Genomic DNA, 23,745 nt, shown 5'->3' with positions numbered 1-23,745 from the left:
GCAGGTACTAATATTGATTAGTAGATCCTGCTCTCTTTTACTTAAAGGCAAGCCTAACATCTACTGCCTCTCAAGCATTTGTTAAGCTTGAGAGGCAGTGGTTGTGGGCTGGTGGGGGAGAAGAGGAGGCAGTGATGTTTTAGAGCTTTAGATGTCCCTATAGTTCCCATCACCCTCCTACAAAGCCATCCTGAAAAACTGCAACCTAAGCATGAAAAGTACGCTCGTGGCCGGGTGCAGAGGCTCATGCCTATAATACCAGCACTTTGGGAGGCTGAGGCAGGCAGATCACTTGAGGTCAGGAGTTTGAGCCCAGCCTGGCCAACATGGCGAAACCCCGTCTCTACTAAAAATACCAAAAAAAAAAAAAAAAAAATTAGCCAGGCGTAGTGGTGCATGCCTGTAATCCCAGCTACTCGGGAAGCTGAAGCAGAAGGATTCTTTGAACCTGCATGGCAGCGGTTGCAGTGAGCTGAGATCACACCACTGCACTCCAGCCTGAACCTGGGAAGCGGAGGTTGCGGTGAGCTGAGATAGTGCCACTGCACTCCAACCTGGGCAACAGAGCAAGACTCCGTCTCAAAAAAAAAAAAAAAGTGTGTTCATTATACAAACACAGTGTCAAGACAGGCCCCCGAGTGCCCACTTTCAACTGGATTGTGGCTCCTTGACTCCTTGTGTGTGATAATTGCCAGATCCCATACAGTTTAGAGACCTTGAAGGCCCTTTCCGGGCTACTCTCTAATGGAGAAGTTTGTACTGTTTGTTACAATCACTCTTTTCAATGCCAGCAGACATATTAAGACTCATGTTCCTGAGATACTACTCTTCCTCTGCTCTGGACATCCATCTTAGTAAAAGGAGAGGAAGTGTGAAGAACACCGGACTGGGATGCAGCTCAAGAGCCTCCCCTGCTGGCGGCAGCAAGTACTAATTAGCGCTTGGCTGCGGCTGAGTAGCAAAAGTCTAGCATCCGTGTGTCTGTAGGTGCGTATTCTTGTTTTTATCCCTCTCTACTAAGGACTTTATAACAAATTAGCCACAAGTATCTCCTGGACAAATTTAGCTAGGTCAGAATAGCTGAGTTGAACCTGGCCTTTCCCAGCTCCAAAAGCCCACTGGAAAGTGAATGTGTTTTTTCCTTGGTGGTGATATGTGCCCTTAGGGTCAACGGTCACGTCCCTTTGCAATGCCTGGCTTGGTGGTCTTAGTGGCTCTGAGAGCCCTCATCCCCTCCTCCCATGCCTTAGCAGGGATGGGATGCAGCTCACCACTGATGTTGAGCAGATGTGTGAAGAAGAAGGACTGTTTGTGAAAGTCCTCTATGGCGAGGACAATGGGTCCGTCGAGGCTGCTCCTCAGGGTCTTCTTGGAGCCGCTTTTGTCTGCGATAAGCGATTCAAGCATGGTCCGCACCATGTACAGCTTGAAAAAGAAAGCAAGATGAAAAGGTCAGAAGCTGGCCCTCTACCCCAGGGAAAAAGGTTGCTTCATGTTGTATTTATGTATTTATTTTTTTTCTGCAGATGTCTGCTCTTAAAAAGCACTGTCCTAAGGAAGCACCAGTTTAAGGTTTGAGAAGTAAATGCAGAACTGTGAAAACCTTCATGGCCAACCCGGGTCCCGTGGCATCCCTGGGCCAGTGGACCTGGCCACACCAGGTAGCTCCCTGCTCTGCTTGGCCAAGGGCGTGTATATCAGAGGAGAACCTCATTACGTGTCACCCTGGAGTCACTCCCTGCTTTCCCAGAGGGCCACAGATGCCATGGGTGGAGCACTGGACTGGGAGTCAAAAGACCGGGGTTCAAGGCCAGGCACTGCTGCTGATTTGCTGTGTGACCTTCGGCAACAAAGCTCCCACTCTGGGCCTCAGTTGTCTCATGTAACATGAGGGGGTTGGACCAGATGCCTTCTCACACCAGTCCCTTTCAGCACTAACATTCTGAGGAACTGAGAAATGGGATAAGATCAGAACGAACCCCCTCCCACACCTGTTCCTGATCCTCAGCGTTTTGAACCCGTGGCTGAGCGATGGCGCCCCCTTGGTGGCATCAGCTGCACTGCACAGCCTGCCGAAGTTCGGGGTGGAAGGCGGGTTAACATTGGTACTTACACAGGAGGCTACTAGACAATTAACTCCCGCTTACAGGGTGCCTTAAGTGCAAAGGATGCAAGTGCGGTGGGGTGGTTCTCTTTGCTAATCTAGATCTCTCCACATCATTTGTCTGTGAATCTTAGGGCTGGAAGGGGCCTTGAGGAGCCAGGCTAGTCCATTCCTGCTGCCTCCTCGAGAAGGGTACCCAAACCAACCCAGCCAGGCGGTGTGATACCAGGGATCGGCAGCCTCTTCGGCCCTGTGTGCCACCAGTGGGGTGAAACAAAGCCCTCGGGGACCACTGGCAGGCCTAAGACATAGATAGGAGAGAAGGAAGAGGGAATGGGAGGGCAGGAGAGACAGGGAAGAGGGAGAGAGAGAAAGAGAGAGAGAGAGAGAGAAAAGCAAGAGGTATTGTATACGGTGGGAAAGCCGCCGCGACTGCCGGGGGCCACCTCTGAGACACTCCAACCTCCCAGCAACCGCGTTCGTCTTCGCTGCCTCTGGAGCTTCCCTGGGATCTTCCCCATCACATGCCTGGCACTGATGCGGGTAGGGCAGCCACAGAAACGTGTGACCCACCATCCCTGCCACAGGGCTTCCTTTGTGGGAAAGCAGCCACGGTGGCCGTCAGTGCCTCAGACAGTCCCCCATCTGCAGCCCTGTTGGGGGGCCCGTCTCATCATCCCTAAGAGCCGAGAAGCACTCTTCTCGTGACGGCCTCTCGAGTCCTCAAAGGAAGAATCCAAGTCTAATCTGCTGTGGGTGCTGTCCAATTGATATCCAACTCTAATTCTCTGAAAACTGGTTTCACCCATAAGAGGGTGAACTTTTTCCCCACGTACTTTTACTTAACAGAGCATTTAATTCACCAAAACAGTCTCTATCCCAACTGTACAAGATGCCCATGTCTACTGTGTCCTGAAGACCGTACCAGAGCCCTGGGTGGGTGTCAGGAGACCTGGGTTCTTGTCCCACCTCCACCTGGGACTCACCTTGTGACTTGGACAAGTCACTTCCCCTCTCTAGACCTCAGTTTCCCCATCCGCAAGATAGGGGGACGGCCTAGGTTTCTCTAATAGCGCTCCCAGCTCTGGTTGTCTACGAGTCTATTCAACATGTCTGTGCCACCTAGCATGACCTGGTGGAGGTTGGGGGTGAGGAGGGATTTACTGCTGGTGACCCACCCCTCTCACATTATCTACACAAATACTCCTTCGTCTCCTTTTCTCTCTGCCTGTTAAGCCCCCCCCTCCTCCTTTCCAGTGTCTTTTGTGCCTTGTCTGTCTCCTGCTCACTCATGTCTTAAAACTTACAGAAACACCTGAAAGCCCTGCTCAGTGTCCCCCGGACCTCAACCCTTGATACTACACAGAACTGTTTGCAGATGCTTCCTTGGGGCGTTCTACAACCAGCTGGTGAGATTGGTGCAAACTGGCAGAGGGCTGTGAAGCCAAGGGGAGTTAAGATGACCCTGCTGAGAACCCCCTCTCCCCTGCCCCAGCCCCCAGCACAGACACAGACGCACACACAGGGAGAAGGGTCAGGGGGTGGGCCTCAGATGGTCCATCTCGGGTGATTGAGAGCAGAGAGAGGCTTAAAGGTCATGGGAAGTGAGGCCTGTGAGACCCTTAAACCTGTAATGAGAACCATCTGCTTTTTCCAGTACATCAAAAATATTACCGGAAACTACCTATCCTTAAGTAGGTAGCAGGGATTTAACGAAGATGCCCAGATTATTGACTTTTTTTCTGTAATGTTATGACTGCTCTGGATAAGCCACAGGCGACCTCTTGTGCAGAAGCTCTGGCTGGCAACTCTGAGTGTTTCCAAATACTAGACTTCCTCTAAGGGGACAAGGGCTTTCAATACTTGCGCTTTTGGAAGGATGTGGAACTAAGGGATATTTTGTTAGTAACACAATCTCATCCAAAGTTTTCATTTTGCAGAGAAGATATTCAGAGCTCAGAGAGCTCGAGGTGCTTGCCCAAGATCACACAGCAAGTTAGAGGCAGAACTTTTAGGGGAAAGGGCCAGGACTTATTAAAGAGGGACAGCATAGATGCATGTAGATAGATTCCACTTTAACTTCCTCCTTCACTTTGGAATCTATACTTCATAGGACTAGAAGATAGCAAGGCAAGGTGGATGTGGTGGTATTATCCCCATTAGCCAGTTTAAACAACTGAGGCACAGAGAGATCTGTAACGTGCCCGAGGTCACACAGGTATCTAGGACTAGAATCCAGGTCTCCTGAATCTTAAGCCAGTGGTCCTCCTTCCTATATCAAAACAAGATGGCAGAATAAGACCAGAGCAGCCACTCAACCCTGCCCCTCCTGACCGATGGCTCCCAGTCCCACTGCCCATGGCCAGCCATGATGATCTACCATAGCCCGGCTGGCCTCTGAGTCAACGCAGCTGGCCTGTGCCTGGAGCCGCTTACCTGTGTGCTGGATGGCCCCACAGCGCGCCGGGGCACCTTGATGTCAAATCCACCTTTGGGGTCCTTCTCCCCTCTCAAGCATGGGTCATTGGGGGGCTCTCGTCCTCCCTCCCAGTCACAGATGGTCTTTCGAATTGCCTGTAGGACACTGGGGAAGGAAGAACTAAGACTCAGACCAGGTTTCACCATGGGAAAAAGGCACTACAAGCTTGTGTTTCTAGGGCCCATGGTGTCCCAGGAACACCCACATTTGAATTCTTGGGGTGCTTGTAAAGCACGCTCATTTCTGCCCCCATTCCAAAACTCTGGTTTAACAGCTTTAAGGTACAGTCCAGGAACCTGTATTTAAACAAGTGTCCTACATGGTTCTGACGTCCAAGGGATGTCTGAGAACTCAGCTCTGAGCCCATCGAGTGAGACAGAACTTGTGTGAGGCAAGAGGTCTATATTTCCTTTCTGGTTATAGGGGAGTCTCACTGGTCTTATGAAATCTGTGTGTGCTTAGTTTTCATAATAGCTTAGATGTGCTGCATACTTACTCCCTGCTGCATGTGCTTAGGTCTATATATGGACCATCTCATTTCATCATCCCAACAGGCAGCAGGTAGCATTATAATCCCCATTTTACAAATGAGGAAAACTGAGGTTTGGAGAAGGTCAGCAACTTGACCAAGTTCGCACAGCTAGATAGCAGTGGATATGGACTTCCAGAGATGAAGGCTTAATTCATCCCAAATGCCCAATCTCCTAAAGAACCCTCTGGAGCTTGCTGGAAGGACCCATGTGTGTTCAGTGGCTGAGCCAGGATATCCTCTCTGATTGGTACCTGGCATGCTTATGTCTGATATGCTCCTGAAAGCATCTGAAAACCCACCTGATGAGGACGTTCTTCTTCTTCCGTACTGCCTGCCGCAAGGGCTCACGCAGCGTCACCTGGGCGAAGTCCTGCAATGCCGCGTAGATGGTGTTCCTGATGGCCTGGTTGAAGACGCTCTCCATCCTGCCCATGAGCACCTGCAGGCCTTTGATCATGGCGATCACCTGGGCAGGAACAGGCCAAGGGTCATGTTCACCATGTCCAGCACACCAGCTGTCTACTACCCATCACTGCCTCACCAGGGGAGGCGGGGAGTGAGATGTCCAGAGGCATGAGGCCAGTGCTACTCAAAGTGCCAGTGCATGGCTAGGTAAGAGACGTGTGCCAGAATGTACGTACATCAGCATTTTGCTTCATTCATTGAGAAAGTCTTGCTACAAAACACAAATGTCAGCTCAACTAACAGCATTCTTCGCAATGCAACTGATTTTCATCCTGGCACGAGCTCCCAATTTTGTTGCTCGCTGCTGACAAATGGCAGCTGGCCCATGGGCCACAATTTGAGCATTTTGAGAAGTGCCCTGGCTTTTGAAGGCCTCTCCATAGACCAGGCACCCACAGACAACATCAAATAGAACCTTTTTAACATAAAATTTTCTAAAGAATTTTTACAACCTTTGTTTTTGAAACCATTTGGCCAGTTGCTGCTTGAGTTTATAAAATCAAAACTTCTGCAGAAGTCATGGGGGAGAATGCCTCTACTCCTCTATTTCCCTTCTCCTTACCCTAACTCACTTATCTGTTTGGAGAGATGGGGATTCAGGTGTGTGTGATGAGAGGAGCCTGGCCTGACCTTGGCTCGCTCTTTTGGGACCTGCCTGCCTGCAAGTATGTGGCCTCCCTTCTAGGTTTCTGGCCGCTTCTTGCAGTAACCATCCCCGCCCATCCCGAGGAAGGGAGGCGTGTATCTATGCAGCTGCTTTGCCTATTACCCAGTGGCAAGTTTAATGAGATGTAGGAGGCATAGGAAGACTGGTGTGGCCTTGGGTGAAAACCACATTCTCTAGTCCAGCTTTACCAGCAGTAAGTCTGAGCCTTTGACACCATTGGCCTCTAACATTAATTGCTCAATTGATTCAGAATTCAGAGAGAAAGGCATGTGGCAGATCGTCCACCTCACAACTGCCACACAGATCACACCCATAATGGCACGTTTCACCTTCTACACCAGACTGGAAACACATAGGACAGGGCCCAGCTATGCTGTGCACGCCCAACTGCCAATGTCTGGGCCCATGGTGGGCAGACACATTTTTTGTTGAAAGGAACAAATAAATGAATGAATAAGCTTAGACCCTAAGGCTGTTTTTTTCTCTAAAACTTAAAGGAAAAAAAGAACATTTTTAGATGGAAGTGGTATGAAAACAACTCAGGAGGTGATGGTTTTCACTGGCACCAACGGTACAATTTTGTTGGCGATAAGCTTTAGTGCAGAGAAATAATGGGAGAGAAGCATTAGAGGACTGTTAGATCATAACAGTATCTGGGCCCCTGGCTACAGATATAACTAGGAGACATTAGGACAAAGGAAGGAGTAGATAATGAAGATGTCTCAGAATAACTCCAAATACAGAGGAGTGGGCAGGCCTGTTGGATCTAAGGGAAAAATCTTTGCAACTCTAGACAAGGCAAAGATTTCTTAGCTGAAACCCCCAAATCACAAACCACCAAATAACTGATAAATTGGACCTCATCAAAATTAAAAACAGCTGCTCTTCAAAAGGCACCCTTAAAAAGTGAAAAGGCAAAGTCACTGATGAGAAAAAATATTTGTGACATATATTTGACTAAAGACTTGTGATCTAAAATATGGAATGAATTCTCACAATTCAATAATAGGAAGACAGAAACCCGATTTTTAAAAAATGGGCAAAAGATCTCAATACTTCACAGAGGAAGATATATGAATGGGATACAAGACAGGACAGAGGTAAAGGGAATTCTCAAGATAATAAATAATGAGGAGAATCTTGCATCAGTGGCAGGGCTGGTCTAAAGACAAACCCATGCAGATTGTAAAGAAGAGAGCTTGCGGAGGAATGGCTCCAAGAAAAAAAGAATAATACCAAAACTCATCAAATGATGACTGTGATGGACTATTTTGTAAGGAGTTTAACATTTTGTTGGTATGTTTGGGGTTGCCTTTTTGATAGACTTATAGAAAACAAAATAAAAAATAAAGCATTGCTAATTCTATGAAGAACAAAAAGTTGTGCAAGAAAATAAATGGATTCACATTAGATTGTGTGGCTCAGTGACGGACAACAGTTACTTGGTTATAATAATAATAAGGTAACCATTGATTTTTACCAAAAAGTGTAAAATTACCATGATGGGAAGATGGGGGAAGGAAACCAGGTGTGTTTCAGGGATGGGAGGTAGGAAGGAGAGAGCTATATCCTCATTTCCCAAAGTAGAAAATCAATAGAAAATGTCATAAACTGAAAAACCAAGAAATAGTCTCATAAGCCTGTTAGAACTAGGGAGATAAATACCACAAGGAATCGCTTAACAAGTTGAATGGTGTTTCCTATTTGGGGATTCAGAATGTAATAACATGGTGCAGCCAGGTTACTACTTTTGCTTTGTTTTATTATTAAAGGCCACATTGAACTACTTTTCTTTTTAATTTTTTTAAACACGTTTTATTAATGAGATAAAAATGATAAAACCTCTCAATGTATAGCGAAGTAATGACTAGACGGAAATAGAGTGACATGTTCTTGGTGGTTGTGCTTGGATGATGATATAAGGTTGTGGGAAGGTGAAGGTAGAAGTGGGGTTGGGGGAGCATCTTCTAATCACTTACAGTGCATACACATCCCTTTTATTAAGGAAATAAATGTATAAATAGTTTTATAAAGTTGCATTTACCCTCTGACTGCCTCACTTTAAATAGGCTTGAGGATGACTTTGTCCTCTGGTGATGACTGCAAAACTTTCTTCCAGGTTGCCCATTAGTAATGGAAGTGCCAAGAGGTCCGGAGCCACTCAGGACAATGTCAAGAGTGATTATGAAATTATGCCACTGAGCCTCAGTCCTTTAAAGTGAAGCTTGGAGAGATGACGACTCTAACCTTTTACATTTGTATGACCCTTTAAGTTTTCAGAGCTCATCTACATTCATTATCTTACTTGACAATTATTGTTTGATTCTCCACAATAACCCTGGGATGGGGCAGGGGAGAGATTATTAGCTCCATTTTACAGATAAGGAATCTGAGGCTCTGAGAGCTGAAGTGACCAGAGGGCCCAGGGCTGTGATCCAGGTCTCTGATTTCTAGATTCATCTCTTGTAGGTTTCAAATGGTCCTCAAAGAAATAGCTGTCACTCACAACCTAGTGTAAAGGAGTTTTCCTCCCAAATAGAAACATCATTTTGTAATCAAACAAAACACAATACAAAAGGTTATAAATCAGACAGACCTGTTTCCAGAAATTACTACTGTTCATGGTTTGGTATACATCATAAATATTTATGTCCTTCAGTTTTGCACAAATATATAAAAGTATATTATATTTTGGTATAAGTGGAATCATTTTATATGCTGTTCTGTTTTTGGTCTAAATGTCTATATTGGGATTTTTATTTTTTATATGTTGATATATGTATTTAGATATATTACATATTTCTTTACATATTTTAAAATATCCACATTTATGTGTATATGCATATTTATTTCTAGATATATTTTTGCTTCTTCCCTGTATGCATGAAAACTACAGATATGCTGTTCTTTGTTTCTTTTTTAACTTAACAATATGCTGAGCATAGCCTTCCATGTACGTATGTCTTTTTTACTTTTTATTTATTTTTTTTAAGACAGAGTCTCACTCTGTCACCCAGGCTGGAGTGCAGTGGCACCATCTTGGCTCAATGCAACTTCCACCTCCTGGGTTCAAGCGATTCTCCTGCCTCAGCCTCCTGAGTAGCTGGGATTACAGGTGTACACCACTATGCCTGGCTAAATTGTTTTTGTATTTTTAGTAGAGATGGGGTTTCACCATGTTGGTCATGCTGGTCTTGAACTCCTGACCTCAATTGATCCACCCGCCTCAGCCTCCCAAAGTGCTGGGATTATAGGTGTGAGCCACGGTATACCTTTTTTAGAGACTGCATAGCATGCAATGATGTAGCTGAATCTTAACTTATTAACCTGGTTCCATATTGAAGAACATTTAAGTTGTTTCATATATTTTGGTATTATAAACAACATTGTGATAAATATCCATGTACAAATATCTCTGAACAGTTGGCTTATTTCCTTGGGATATATTCCCAGAAGAACTTGGCCAAAGGGTATGCACATTAAAAACATGAGTACATATAATCAGATTGCTCTCATAGAAAGCTTACAAAATGTAGACTGACCACTAAAGACATGAGAATGTCTATTTCCTGCACTTTAACCTGCAACAGGCATCATCCAGCTGTCAAATCTCTGCTATCCTGATGGTAAACACTGCATCCCATCTTATTCCAACCTGTAGCTCTCGGACCACTGACCAGTTTGGGCATTTTTCATACCTCCTGTAGCCACTTGTTCTTCTTTTGTTTCTTCTGTTGGTTTCTTTGTGCCCATTTTTTCCCAGTGGAATGGATGTTTTTCTTTGGATTTTTAAGAACAGAATGAGTTTCTAATCAATTCTGAGTAGGATAATAACTTCTGACAGATTAATTTAGATGGGAGGACAGGGAAGAGCACGAAAATTAGGGTGACCGATGCTGTTTTCTTGCTCAGAACTACTCAGGAACCACCATGAGCTGCAGCCTCGGGGAGGGAGGAAGATGCAGGGAGTCTGCACCTACCTCAACGAAGGCAAATTTTTCCTCACTGGTATAATTGTAGCGTGTGGCTCTCTCATATTCCTCCGCGGTGCCAGGACAGTCCTTGTTGCAGAACTTGTCTGTGGGATGAACCAGCTTCCAAGAGTACTGGGGAGAGTGGGAACAAACGAAACGTCCATCAACTGATGAACGGACAAACAGAATGTGGTGGATCCATGCAATGGAATATTATTCAGCTGGAAAAAAGGAATAAAGTACTGATTCATGCTACAACATGAAAAACCTTGAAAGTATGCAAAAGAAAAGAAGCTTGATACAAAAGACCACGTATCATATGATTCTATTTATGTGAAACATCCAGAATAGGGAAACCTATACAGGTAGAAAGTAGATTGCTCAGGGCTAGGGAGATGGGAGGGGAGATAACACAGGGTTTCTTTTTGAAGTGATAAAAATGTTCTAAATTTGACTGTGGCTATATAACTCTGTGGATATACTAAAAACCAATGAACTTACACTCTAAATGGGTAAATGGTATGGCACATGAATTGTAACTCCATAAATCTGTTAAAAAAAGAGTACTAGGGGGAGATGGAGGCAGATTCCAAGGAAAGAGAGGTCAGTGTGAGGCCCTCTACCCAGAGACACCTACCACCTCCATGACGTGGGCGCTCCACTTGGATAGAAGCTGCAGACCCCGCAGGGCTAAGTCAAAGAGCTCGCGATACTCCTCGTCTGACTTCTGGCTGTCCAGCCCTGAGCCCGTCACCACCTGGGGAGCATCAGGTGTCATACTCACGGTCTATGTGCCTGACACTTTTATATGTTATCTCATTGATTCCCCCAAGAACACTGCAGGGAAGTGCTATTATTACATCCCCTTGACAGATAAACTGAGGCTCAGACAAGTGCCTTGCTGAAGTCCACGTGGTTTACAAATCACTGAAGGTTTATAAATCACTAAAGTGCACACGATATAGTAACTCAGGAACATATACCTACATAGAGATATTAAATATATGTATGCAACAATATGTTTTTCTTTTTTTCTTCTTTTAGAGACAGGGTCTCACTGTGTTGCCCAGGCTGGTCTCCTAGGCTCAAGCAATCCTCCCGGCTCGACCTCCCATAGTGCTGGGATTACAGACGTGAGCCACCACACCGAGCCTCAACAATATTTTTTACAAAGCAATCTTACTCTTAATATATGGGATTCCTTTTGATTTTCTATTCTATATTTATATAAAAATGCTAATCACAAACACTAAGTTGATTTCACAACTCATTAGACATGACTCACTGATTGAAAGGCAGTGGATAAACATCTATATAATATTCCACAATGATACAGAGTATGTGTGTATGCACAGACATACTCCATGTGTGTATATATGTACATACACATATATACATATACAGCCGGTCTTCATTATTGGCGGATTCTGTATTTGTGAATTCCCTTACTGGCTAAAATTTATCTGTAACCCCAAAATCAACACTCATGGTGATTTCTCAGTCACCTGCAGACACACACCCACTCCCAGCTGAAGTCAGACAAAGTGACTCTGCCTTCTTGTTTCAGCTCTCATACAGTAAACAAGTGTCTTTTTTGAAGTCTACTTAGTGCCATGTTTTCTATATTTTTATGCTTTTTACTCTAATTGTTCAATTTAAAATGGCCCCCAAGCTTAGCGCTAATGTGCTATATAGTGTTCCTCTATGCAAGAAAGCTGTAACATGCCTTATGGAAAAAAAATACGTGTTCTAGATAAGCTTTGTTCAGGCGTGAGTTATAGTGCTGTTGGTCATGAGTTAATGAATCAACAACAGAGATCACATCAAGTGTCTTTAAACAGAAGCACATATAAAACAAGGTTATATATGGGTCAGTTGATGAAAATGTTATGACCAGAGGCTCACAGGACTGTAACTCTGATTTCTCCTTGGAGCAATGATTCAGTATTTGCCACTTCAGAGTTCATGGCCATTTTACAGAACTACTGTGAATAATGAGAATCAACACGTATAGAGCATATAATTTTAAAAAATATATTTGGCCAGACTCATTCTTAGACCACACCAAAATGTGAGTAGGAATTAAGAGCTCTGGCTGGGCGCAGTGGCTGATGCCTGTAATCCCAGCACTTGGGGAGGCTGAGGCAGGAGAATCGCTTGAGTCCAGGAGTACAAGACCAGCCTGGGCAACATAACGAGATCTATTTTTAAAAAAGAAATAAAATATTAAAAAAAATTTTTTTAAAGAGCTAAGTTATTCCTGTAACTTCAGTTCAACTGATTGGTACATATGTTTAGAAAGCTAAAGTTCTGGGCTTGACCTTGGTCCCTGTGGGCCACAAGTCTAATGACCACAAGTCATGGTCTAATGGCCACGAGTCCTTGCATCTGTCAGGCAGTCCCCATTTCAGGTACGTTGCTCCGTGATCAAAGGCATCTCCTGAGTTGGGGTTTGGGAAGTACAGTCACCATGGCTGTTAGCCACATGGTGGAAGCAGTGAGCATACGTGGGTCAGTGCACAGTCACCCACGAGTGCTATGTAATAAAGGAATCTGAGTCAGGGGATCAGTGTTTATCAAACAGCATATTCGTTTATTAGGAGGGTATGTATGGGATGAGAACCAGAAGGATATATATATCCAAATACCAGTCTTAGTTGGTTCCGGGATGGTAGGATTTTATGTGATTTTCTCTCCTTTTGCTTATCTGGGCTTTTTCCTGAGGTTTGTACACTGATCATGTCTCCATTAAAAAAAAAGTTTTTAAAAAAGGAAAAATTAAATGAAATGTAATTATTGGGATTAGTGGAGATTTTTATGGCCTTCATCTGCCCTTAAGTATATTACTGATTTTTTTTTTTTTTACAATGATCACTTATTACTGTTTAGTTTAAAAACATTTAGGTAGTGTTATGAGTACAAGTGTTCTGTTTTCCTGCCATCCAGGGTGGAGATGGTTTGCATCACTTATCATGCACAGGCAGAACTAACCATCACCAGGCCCTTATTATCTGCCATATCTTTTAATCCTCTCAATGAACCTTTCAGGATAGATACTGTTATCACCCTCATTTCACAGATGAGGAAATTGAAGCAAAGAGATGTTGAATAACTTACAAACGGCAGCAGCACCACCAGAATTCACCCCAGTCTGCCTGGCTCCAAAACCCCTGCCGTTGGCCACTTTACCCTCCTGCCTCCCTCCCTTCTACTCTCCAGTGTTCCATGGGTCCACGTTCTTTCCTGGCTGCTCCTTACCCCTTCTGGCCCTGGGCCCATGGGCCTGTGCCCCAGCAGCCTGCATGCTCACCTCACTGTTGCTGTAGCGAGCGAGCTCGGAGATGAAGCGGATGTGGTCATCCCGGATCTGAACCATCTGCTCGCAGATATTGTACTGGGGGCTGATGCTGCTCTGGGTGCACGTCCACCTGGGTAGAAAATTATGGGGTCGGAGAGGGTCCCAGCCTCAGGTGCCTGGGTGGGACAGGCATTAGCTGGTCCTGGTGCTCAGCCCACGTGGCCAACTCCCCTGGGTGACACCAATTGGTATCCCAGCCGCCTTAGCAAGAAAGCCTGCTAAGTCCAACACTGTGGGAGCTTCAGGCCTAATGGACCAGTCCTTCCTCCTCCTCTTTGGTGCTGGCCTCGTCTAGGATCCAACTGCAGGCCTTTCCAGATACCTGGTCCATAATACTTACCAGTAATATGAGAGGGGCGGGAACATAGCCTCTCTAGGACTACAAAGGGATGGAATCCGAGCATAGAAACAGCAAGGCGGGCAACCTCCAAAACCAGCCTACCCACTCTGACAGCACAGACACTCTGCGGTTGAAGCTGGCTTTGGGGGGGCCTTTGGGCTGGGATTGCGGAAATATGAATGTGACTGTGCCTCTTTTCCAACAGTGCCCTGGCAACATGGAAGCACACTGCGGTGGGAGAAGCCAGGGTCACTCTGAGACGTGGAGGTGACCCCTCCCTCCACCCACCCCCTCTACCTCTCGCCCTCTTCTCTCCTTCTCTCTCCACCCTCTTTCCTCCTTCCCTCCGCCTTTTTTCCACTCCTTGTGAAAAGATGTCATTAGGAAAACCATCCTAAGACAGAGGAAATGAATGAATGGATGAACATCTTCACTCTCCATCCCCAAGAGAAAAACGACCACTCCCTTCACCCTCTTCTACCGTCAGGTGCTGGTGACCCAGCAGACAGATGAAGCATGAGCACCAGACAAGGCAGAAAAAAGATTCTGGGGAGAATTTACTGTCTCAAAAGAAGCCCTGATATGGTTCTCACAAGAATGGCAGAACAGTGACAGCCTTCCTCAGGCCTCCCCTTAGGTATCACTCAGAGAGTTACCTGTGGAGAGGGGAGCACACGGCCCCTCACACCCAACCCCAGTCACTTTCCCAGCCTCCGCTCCCAGCCAGCTTCAGCTGGTCGAGAATTCAGGCAGGGAAAAGTGAGGAATGAGGTCAGCATTCTCTATTCCCTGCTTTTCCTGCAAAACCCCGTCACGCGCTAGCAGCCAGAGGGTGATGAAGCGACTACATGAGCTTTCCTTTGGACGCTCGTTTGCAGAGGCTCCAGGCAGATGCAGTTCAAGGACACTCCATTCATATCTTTTTAAGATGCCAATACACTCGCCCTTGACTAAAGGACGGCTTGTTCCCCTCTGTGTGGAAAAGCCGTAACTTTGGGCGAGAAGCACACAGAAGGAACCTCCCTAACAGCCTCAGAGACCAAAAGAGCAGCCGAGGTTGGAGCCCCCCAACTTCAGTGAAGCACTGACACCCCAGGCCTTTGCACAGATGACCTAGAATTGTGGTTTATAAAGCGGCCGAAGGTGAGGCTGCCCACCCAATTCACATCGACTCCACGATGGACTTAGCGCACGGTCACCTAACCTGAGAGGATCAGCCTGAGGAGGAACAACGCCACCTCTCCTCACTGGACCACTGAGGGCTGGCCACTCTTCAGAGAAGAAGGTGGACTCCTGCTGTCCTGCTGAGAGGACATGCGAGTCACTGCTGGGCTGGACAAGGGGCGTGGCTGTGCTCTGAGCCCTTTTGAACCTGGCAGCAAAGGGCGGATACAAAAGGGCTCAGAGCACCCTCGCGGCTCCCCTCCGGCCGGCACCTGTGTTCTGATGGAATCCACCTGCCCAGGGCTCTGGGGAGGGAGGAGGGGCTGAAGTGGCCCCTCGGCTCTCTGCCCGGGCTGGGCATCCTCGCGGGAGCCGAGAGACATTATGGCAGGCACTCACTTGGACTTGTTCTCTTCATAGTGAGCACTGGTCTTAATGTATCTGGCCAGCTCTATCTGCATGTCGCCGAAAAGGGGCACCACCTGCAGCTGCTGCAAAGGAAGCAAACACAGCTCGTGAGATGCTGAGGAGGGGCTGGGGCGGCCGCCTTCGCGGCCACCCCACTGTAGGAGGCAGGCCTCTGTGTGTGCCTAGGGGCTGACCCCTAGTTTCTGCTGCCAATGATCCTACCATGTGACTCTGAAGGCAAAAGGAGCCCTAACCAGTGTATGGGTCCTCCCCTGCCTCCAACCAACTCTGTGTTCTAGGCAATGGAGCCCAGAGAGGCAAAGTGGCTTGTCCAAGGTCACTCAGCCAACAGCATGTGTGAAGCCCAAGGACTGGATGGATGGCTGCCCAGTGCTGGGTCCTTTCCACTTGAATCTTCCCTGGCTTAAAGCATCCTTGCTGTTATGAATTCTAGGCTAGAAGCAGGTGTCTGAGTGCTGTTGGTCTTCCTGAGAAAGTCTGTACTTTCAAAGCAATTAAAACCATAATAATACCTAACACCAGAGGGCAAACAACTCCCGACCAAAAACCAGGGCAAATGGCGGGGAGGCTGGTATTTATTATGTACTTCTCATGCACTAGGTATTATGCCAAGCACTTTAAAAACAGTATCTCAAGCCATACAATAGCCCTGTGAAGTCTGTACTATTATCATTCCCATTTCAGAGAAGAAGAAACTGAAGCTTAAACAGCTTAAGTGATTTTTCAAAAAGTCAGACCAGCTAGAAGTCAAGAAGCCAGGATTATACAACCCAGGGCTCTGAGTCATCTATGTAACCCCACTGAATCCTCCAGGGAACCCTACAGAGCTGATACCCTTGGTATTCATATTTTTCAGACTTGGAACTCAGTTTCAGAGTGATTTAGCGACATTCCCAAAGTCATCCAGCTATTAAGTGGCAGAGCCAGACTTACACCCAGGCCCGCCAAGGGAGAGGTTGTATTCTCTTCTACCCTCATCTCATTCATGCTGACTTAGGGAAGATTTTGCAAGGGTCTCCCAAAATGAGCCCTATTTTCATCTGGGGCAACTCTAGAGAAAAGTAAAAGTTCCACCCTTGAAAACCAAGCCAAGGCACAGGATTTCCTCTTAGTGACTTATGTTCCTTTTCCTTAACCTTGAAAAGTCAGTGGGACTCAGGCCCAATCTAATGCCCTCCATGTCACACCACTAAGGAGTTCTGCTGTGAATATTAATCTGGGCTTTCCCATGTCTGACCTCTCAGGCTTGCTCCATGACTGCAGTGCCCAATGCTAGAATAAACTGAGAACATGGGAAGTTAATTCCAAAGTGTAAGATTCCTTTGCAAAATTCTAAGAGGCTTAGTTTAACTGCAAATTTTTAAAGATCTGGGACCAAAAGATCAACTCTCAGAGGCACTGAAATAGAGTGAGTATATGATGGACGTTGCTGAGGCATTCTATCCAGAGGTAAGGGCAAGCTGAGGTGGCCCCTGGTGTACCAGGTGAGAGGCTGTGATTTTGCAAATGTGCAACAATTTAAAATCCAGCCTTTAATCATTCTACTTCTGCGAGCTCTGATTTATACTGGAAATTAGAGCAGGTGCTGTCTTCTGAGATGCACCTCTTTAAGTGACAAGGGACTTCAGGAAAAAAAAAAAAAAAACAGCATTCAAAAAGAATCACAGGGCCTCCTCCTAGCCAAATCCCAGCTGAATCCTGAAACTTGGAACGATGTGTGGCTATCATGCAGCAGCCTTCTAGGGCATAAATGCCTCCATCACTGGCAGCTGGAGGCCCTGCCGTTCTATTCTCCTCCTCTTCCTACTCTTGGGATCTTTGGAGCTATAGCTCAAATAAAAAAACCTGACAGTTTTCTGGCTAATTTCATCCCTTTCCCCCAAAGACATCTTGGCGCTGGTAATCTCAGCCCTCTGCCCAGCCCCAGCCCCAGTTGCTGACCTTAAAGAATTTATCAATTTTGCTAAGATTAATTCTCTTCTTGGCATCCAGTTTGTAAATGTTACTGACATTTCCATCCATTAGGTAGAGGCCAAAGCCCATCACCTAGAATGAGAAGGGGGCAGAGCACAGAAACTAATCACATCCGCTGGAAAAGTTTAAAAACAAAAAGGTAGGTCTGTATATGTGTCACACACACACACACACACACACACACACACACACACACCCTGTAGAGACACACATTATAAAAACCTATGCCTCTTCAAATAAAGGCAGGAAATATAAGTCTAATTTCAACCAGAAATTTAGTGTATTACTACAGCAGCTACTTCTTCAGCCCTTACTATGGGCCAGAGTCTATGCTCAGAGCTTTAATAAGCATAATTTTCTCTTAAGTTCTCTGAAATAAACTTATTCTATAGATGAGGAATCAGAGACACAGGGAGGTTAGACAGCTCGCCAAGGCCACACAGTGAAGCAGCAGAGACAGGAGCTGAACAGGATCTGTTGACAATATTTCCGCATTTAGATCTTTCTGAGAGAAAGGGCTGCTCCTAGTTCCTTGCTGTATCCCAGAGTGTGGCACAATACGGGCATCTGATGAATACTTGAACAGTTAGTGAATGTGAAAGTATCCACTTCTTTCTCCACAGAAAGGACAATGTAAAGGTTTCCCAAGGAGCCGCTGGTGACTTTAATTTTTTTAAAAAATCTCTTCCTGAATTTGCCCTCTAAGTGGGTTGACATTCTTGATTCCAAACCTTCTAATAGTCTCCTGAATGCTGGCTTGTTTTGCTCCTTTTAAAATGTATGCAGAAAGGGGGCCTGAGCAGCTGTGTGACCATGAGAAAGTCACTTCTCTCCATGTCTCTATTTCTCATCTGACACAAACAGGGTGGAGCAGGGTACTGCTAAGGTTGCATTTACTTTAAGGTTGCATTTAAGGTACTGCTGTGGGTGCATTTACTGTTTTGTTTTTTGAGATGGTCTCACTCTGTTCCCTACCCTACCCCACCCAGGCTGGAGTGCAGTGGTGTGATCACGGCTCACTGCAGCCTCAACCTCCTGGGCTCAAGTGATTCTCTCACCTCAGCCTCCCGAGAAGCTGTGACTACAGGTGTACGCCACCACCCCTGGCTACTTTTTGTATTTGTCTGTAAAGATGGTGTTCCGCTGTGTTGCCCAGGCTGGTCTCAAACTCCTGGGCTCGAGTGATCCCCCTACCTTGGCCTCCCAAAGCGCTAGGATTACAGGCGTGAGCCACTCTGTGGGTATATTTTGTTCTGCAGAATGAACTTTATCCTTTTCCGCGTAAGAGCAGACAGTGCTCCATGGTGGCATCTGAGTTCACTAACACAAACTAACCATGTGGCAAAGCCATGTGAAGGCCAGACTGAAGAGGGTGGGGAACAGAGAGGGAAGAAGGCAGGGAAGTCCGGGTGTGGAGGGCTGGAGAATTTGAAGGCCGCATTAAGACTACTTGGTGGGCTGGTAAGTAGTGACTTAGCTTGTGGAAAGTTACAGCAATCGCCCAGGCAAAGCACCAGGGGTGAGAGGGGTGTGTGAACTGTGAGTGGCTTCTCTGGATTTCTGATGTCAGGAGGAAGCCAGAGTGAACATGTCTCAAAGCCACCCAGTCCCGCAAACTTAACTGAGATGCTAAGACATGTAAGACAGGAGCACCAACACAGGGCTGGGATTCTCAGAATAGCAGGAGAGACACTGAAGGAGAAAAAAGGAAAAACCACCAGAATGTTGAGAGGTGAGGATCTGGGACAGAATCAAAAGGGGCCCTGCAGCATGAATAAAGAAGGGGAGAAGGCTGTTCATGTCAGTGCTACAGCTGTGGGGTATAAGTTAGAGACAACCTAAGCTAACAATGGAATAATGGCAAAGTAAGGCTCATGGAAATCACATTATTTCACAGCAGCATAACATAGCCAAATAAATTTAGTCACATGAGATAAAATGGATACATGGTCATGCAGATTGCAAATTTTGAAAATATATAAGCGTACAAAAAAACTTAGAAGGACATACACAAAAATGCTGAAAGCAGGCCAGGCACAGTGGCTCATGCACATAATCCCAGCACTTTTGGAGGCCAAGGCGGGCAGATCGCTTGAGCCCAGGAGTTCAAGACCAGCCTGGTCAACATAGGAAGACCCTGACTCTACAAAAAATTAAACAAAAAATAGCTGAGTGTGGTGGCATGTGCCTGTAGTCCCAGCTACTCAGGAAGCTGAGGTGGGAGGATCGCTCGAGCCTGGGAGTTAGAGGCTGCAGTGAACCATGATTGTGCCACTGCACTCCAGCCTGGGAGACAGAATGAGACTCCAACTTGGAAAAGAAAATGCTAAAAGTGTTAAGTCTTGGTGAAGAGATTGTGAGAGATTTAAATTTTTTTATGCTTTGCTGTATATTCCAGATTTTCCAAAACAATAAATATGACAATTTTGAAATGAAACGTGTAAACTGATGAAACAATTGTGATCACTTTGGCAAAATGTAGCAAAAGCTTGAAGATTTATTTTGTTTTCTAGTATGGAGGTTCCTTAAAGAACTAAAAGTAGAATTACCATTTGATCCAGCAATCCTACTACCGGGTGTCTACCCAGAGGAAAAGAAGTTATTGTATGAAAAAGACACTTGCACACATGTTTATAGGAGCACAATTCACAATTGCAAAAATATGGAATCAACCTAAATGCCCATCAACCAACAAGCAGATAAAGAAAATGTGTTATATATATACATCATAAAATACTACTAAGCCATAAAAAGGAACAAAATAATGGCATTCACAGCAACCTGGATGGAGTTGCAGGCCATTATTCTAAGTAACGCAGGAATGAAAAACAAAATACTGTATGTTCTCATTTATAAGTGGCAGCTAAGCTACGAGGGTGCCCAGGCATAAGAATGATATAATAGACTTTGGAGAACTGGGGAAAAGGCAGGGAGGTGGGTGAGAGACTACACTTTGAGTACAGCGTACACTGCTTGGGTAACAGGTGCACCAAAATCTCAGAAATTACCAGCAAAGAACTTTTCCGTGCAACAAAAAGCCACCTGCTTCCCCAAAAACTATTAAAATAAAAAAAAAAGATTTATTCTGTTTTTCCCTTTGAGCTAGCAATTTCTCTTCTAGGAAGTTTGCCTTGACAAAATGATTGTGCACAAAAACTGCTAGGAGGGTGTTCAATGAAGTTTAGCAAACAAATATCCAACCACAGGGGATACGTTACATGACAATGTTCCAATACAATGGAATACTTGGCAGTCATTAAACATAACATTGTAGAAATAGCTTTAATGACATCTGGAAAGGTGACTATGGCATATTATATTACAGGAAAGGAACAGGTTACAAACCATTAAGTGCAGTAAGATCTGTATCAGTGTTTAAGAAAAAAGAAACATTGTTTTTTAAAAAGGATTTTTAATAAGAAGAAGGTGAGAGGGTAAACCCAAACCCCATGGGTGTCGCCTCAGGGGAGTTTTACCTTGAGGAGCATGTGTTTCTCACTGGGGGTCAGGTACATCTTGTTCTCGTAGTAATCCACGCAGATGTTGACAATGTCAGCCAGCAGCTCCTCATAGCCTGGGATCACTTCAAGTTGCTGGTGGAGACACTGAACAGCAGCGCCACCCTCAGGTGAGGCAGCGTGTGTATCCTGCACCCTCACCTGCACCCCTGCAGAAGGCCTACAGCTGGCGGGTGTGGTCCCCGCTGATGGCCAGGAATCACAGCTCCAGGGAGGGGAGGCTGCATGCCAGCTGGCACCTGATGCCTGAATCCTCTCCTCGATGTCCCCACAATACTCCTGCACACCTCTCATGGCAAGGAACTCACCCCCCTATTTTGTTCCCAGGCAGTTCTGATGGTTAGAAAGTGCTTTCCTGGCCTGAGCTAAAAAGCAGCTCAGTTTTACAGCAATAGGCTTCTTGTCATTTCAGCTCAGCTTGGAGGATGTGGGCTTATCTAGGATGTCTTCTCAGACAATGGCAGCAAAACCCCACCCAGGGGAGGAGAGCTGGCAGTGGGGAGGGGGGCAGGTGTCTCCCTACTGGCAGGACACAGCAGTAGAAAAACATCTATTAGAGAAGGGTCTGAGGTCCCCACCCCAGGCCCTTTCTCTCCAAAGGGACCAACCAGGCCCCTGCAGGGTATGCAGAGGAGGGCACTGCTGGTACTTCCCACAGGCAAGAGAAAGAAAACCTGAGGCCTCAGTTACTGAACAGCTTTCTGCAGTTAACAAAGAGTGGCAAGGGCCCTGTCAACCCAAGGGCCTCCGTGATATGGATCTGAGCGTGAACACCCTTGGAAGATGGAGGATCCCCTCAGTTTTGGCCTGAGTCCTGCAGACATTCTTGCTAGAGACTGTTTAGGCTGAAGTGACAGTTATGCTTGTCTTGCTTATGTTGGGCAAAATGGGAAAATGGCAGCTGAGGGGTGTGCCCTGGCAAAGCAGTGGCAGCAATAACAGCTATGTCTTCCTAGGCCCTGAGCATCTGTCAGTATCTGCATGCTAAGGACTTTTCATATAATGGTATCATTTATTTCTCACAATAGTCCTATGAGATGGGTTCTCATAATATTCTCAAAATAACAGACCCATTTTACAGATGAGGAAACTGAGGCTTAGATTGGCCCCAAGTCTTACAGAGTGGGTCAGTGGTGGTCTAGGATTAGAAAACAAGGCTGCCTAACTCCAGACCCCACGTTCTCAACCCTGATGTAGGGTCAGAGCACTGGCTGAGGGGGCTTCATGAGAATGACAACTGGAGAGGGTGAATGGGCCACCTGGGGTTGGGAGGAGAGACTTAAGTCCTCAGCTGCATTTCACTCTCATGTAGGGCAGTGGAGATGGAAGCTGCAGACTGAGCTTGTCTGCTTGGGCTCGTGGTTCACCCAACCTCTACACGCCTGCCTATAACCCCGAGACACCAGGCCAGGCCTAACAAGGAGTCTGCCCTCACCTGGGTGATCCTGTTGTGGTTGGCCAGGAACATGGAAAGGTTCTGCGACTCCTGGATAGACTGGGGATCTGCCATCTTCCGCAGGAACTGTGCTGCCCTGAAACGCAGACAGTGCGTGCTGCAGAGAGGACTGTCCAAGCACAACAGCCTAAACCATGCCTCACCGGCTCCCGCGCCCACCTAACCCAGAGTGACACCATCCTGGAAGTTAATGAGCTCTGATTATCCCAGGCAATGCTAATGTCGAAACAGAGTGTGTTCTGAAGTCATTTGCTTTGGGGCTGTCTACACCCTAGTAATAAGGGCCCCTTAAATTAAAAGGCAAGAATGTACTAAAAATCTCTGAAATCTCAGAAAGTTTAAGGGGAACTAGCATCCCATCAACCAGCTGGGAGTGGTAAAACAGGGAGTGAAATGATCATCCTTGTACCCTCCTGTGACCTCCAGTGAGGCTGCATGGTAAGTTATGGAGAAGCAGCGCACGTAGGATGCTAGAATGCACCTGTTCTGTATTCTGTTATTTACAGGAAAACTTCAACGTTTCCAAAGCAAAGCATTATATGGAAAACAGAAGGCTATGGAACCTCACAGAATTGCAAGTGTTGGAATGACGGGCACAGGAAACACAAGCAGGACTTGATGGGAGAAAGCTGCAGCTGCCTGACTTCCCAGCCTAACCTGGGGATGGTGCCACCTGTGTCATCATGAGCTGTGAAAACAGACAAGACACCCCACCTTGCTCATGACCTAGCTGGGCGGCAGAGGATCTCATTTGTGGCCATGACGGAAGCAGGCTGGCTACAGGTGGGGAAAATTTGATAGAAGATATTATGCAGTAAGCTACCCATAAAAACTTTGTAAAGTTGTCACTTCTAAGTCAGCCTTGAGATGGGGCCCTGCCTGCTGGACACCAACAGATTTCACAGTTGACTCAGGAGGGTAAACTTGTGAGAATCAGTCTGTTTTCTCTGGTTGCTTTGCAGCCCAGGAAGATGTCATTCAAAGAGCATCTCTCTTTATTAGAAACACAGCAAATCCTTCTCAAGAGACTTTTGGGTGGCTGTATACTGGTTTCTGGAATGACTCCTCCCCCACTTTCAGTCCTCTTTTTTGTTTTAATTTAAAAAAAGAGACTGGGTCTCATTATGTTTTCCAGGCTGGTCTGGAACTCCTGGGCTTAAGTGATCTGCCTTCTGTGGCCTCCCAAAGTGCTAGGATTATAGGTGTGAGACACCTCTCCTGGCTAACCTTCTTCTTCTTAAGAGCTGGCAGAGACCCTGGACTCCAAAGGCAAGCAACCATCCCA

General features: G+C 46.2%; 1 protein-coding gene across 2 annotated transcripts in view; it reads right to left on the bottom strand.

Annotated features, from left to right (window-relative positions):
• CYFIP2 (cytoplasmic FMR1 interacting protein 2) overlaps positions 1 to 23,745 on the bottom strand; it is a 135,931-nt gene that overhangs the window by 75,913 nt on the left and 36,273 nt on the right. The window contains exons 7-17 of one of the 2 annotated variants that reach the window (XM_032158487.2): positions 22,440 to 22,536; positions 20,963 to 21,091; positions 17,454 to 17,558; positions 15,483 to 15,574; positions 13,532 to 13,649; positions 10,859 to 10,978; positions 10,228 to 10,353; positions 5,415 to 5,581; positions 4,541 to 4,688; positions 2,331 to 2,405; positions 1,272 to 1,425 (exon numbers count right to left, since the gene is read on the bottom strand). In XM_032158487.2, coding sequence (XP_032014378.1) covers positions 1,272 to 1,425; positions 2,331 to 2,405; positions 4,541 to 4,688; positions 5,415 to 5,581; positions 10,228 to 10,353; positions 10,859 to 10,978; positions 13,532 to 13,649; positions 15,483 to 15,574; positions 17,454 to 17,558; positions 20,963 to 21,091; positions 22,440 to 22,536 — 1,331 coding nt within the window. The remainder of the gene's footprint in view (positions 1 to 1,271; positions 1,426 to 2,330; positions 2,406 to 4,540; positions 4,689 to 5,414; positions 5,582 to 10,227; positions 10,354 to 10,858; positions 10,979 to 13,531; positions 13,650 to 15,482; positions 15,575 to 17,453; positions 17,559 to 20,962; positions 21,092 to 22,439; positions 22,537 to 23,745) is intronic. The other variant, XM_032158490.2, reaches the window with a different exon arrangement.

Source organism: Hylobates moloch, unplaced genomic scaffold, assembly GCF_009828535.3.
Source record: "Hylobates moloch isolate HMO894 unplaced genomic scaffold, HMol_V3 SCAFFOLD_6, whole genome shotgun sequence".
Classification (NCBI taxonomy): domain Eukaryota; kingdom Metazoa; phylum Chordata; class Mammalia; order Primates; family Hylobatidae; genus Hylobates; species Hylobates moloch.
Note: the sequence above shows the minus strand (reverse complement) of the source record. Positions and strands in the feature narration are given on the sequence as shown.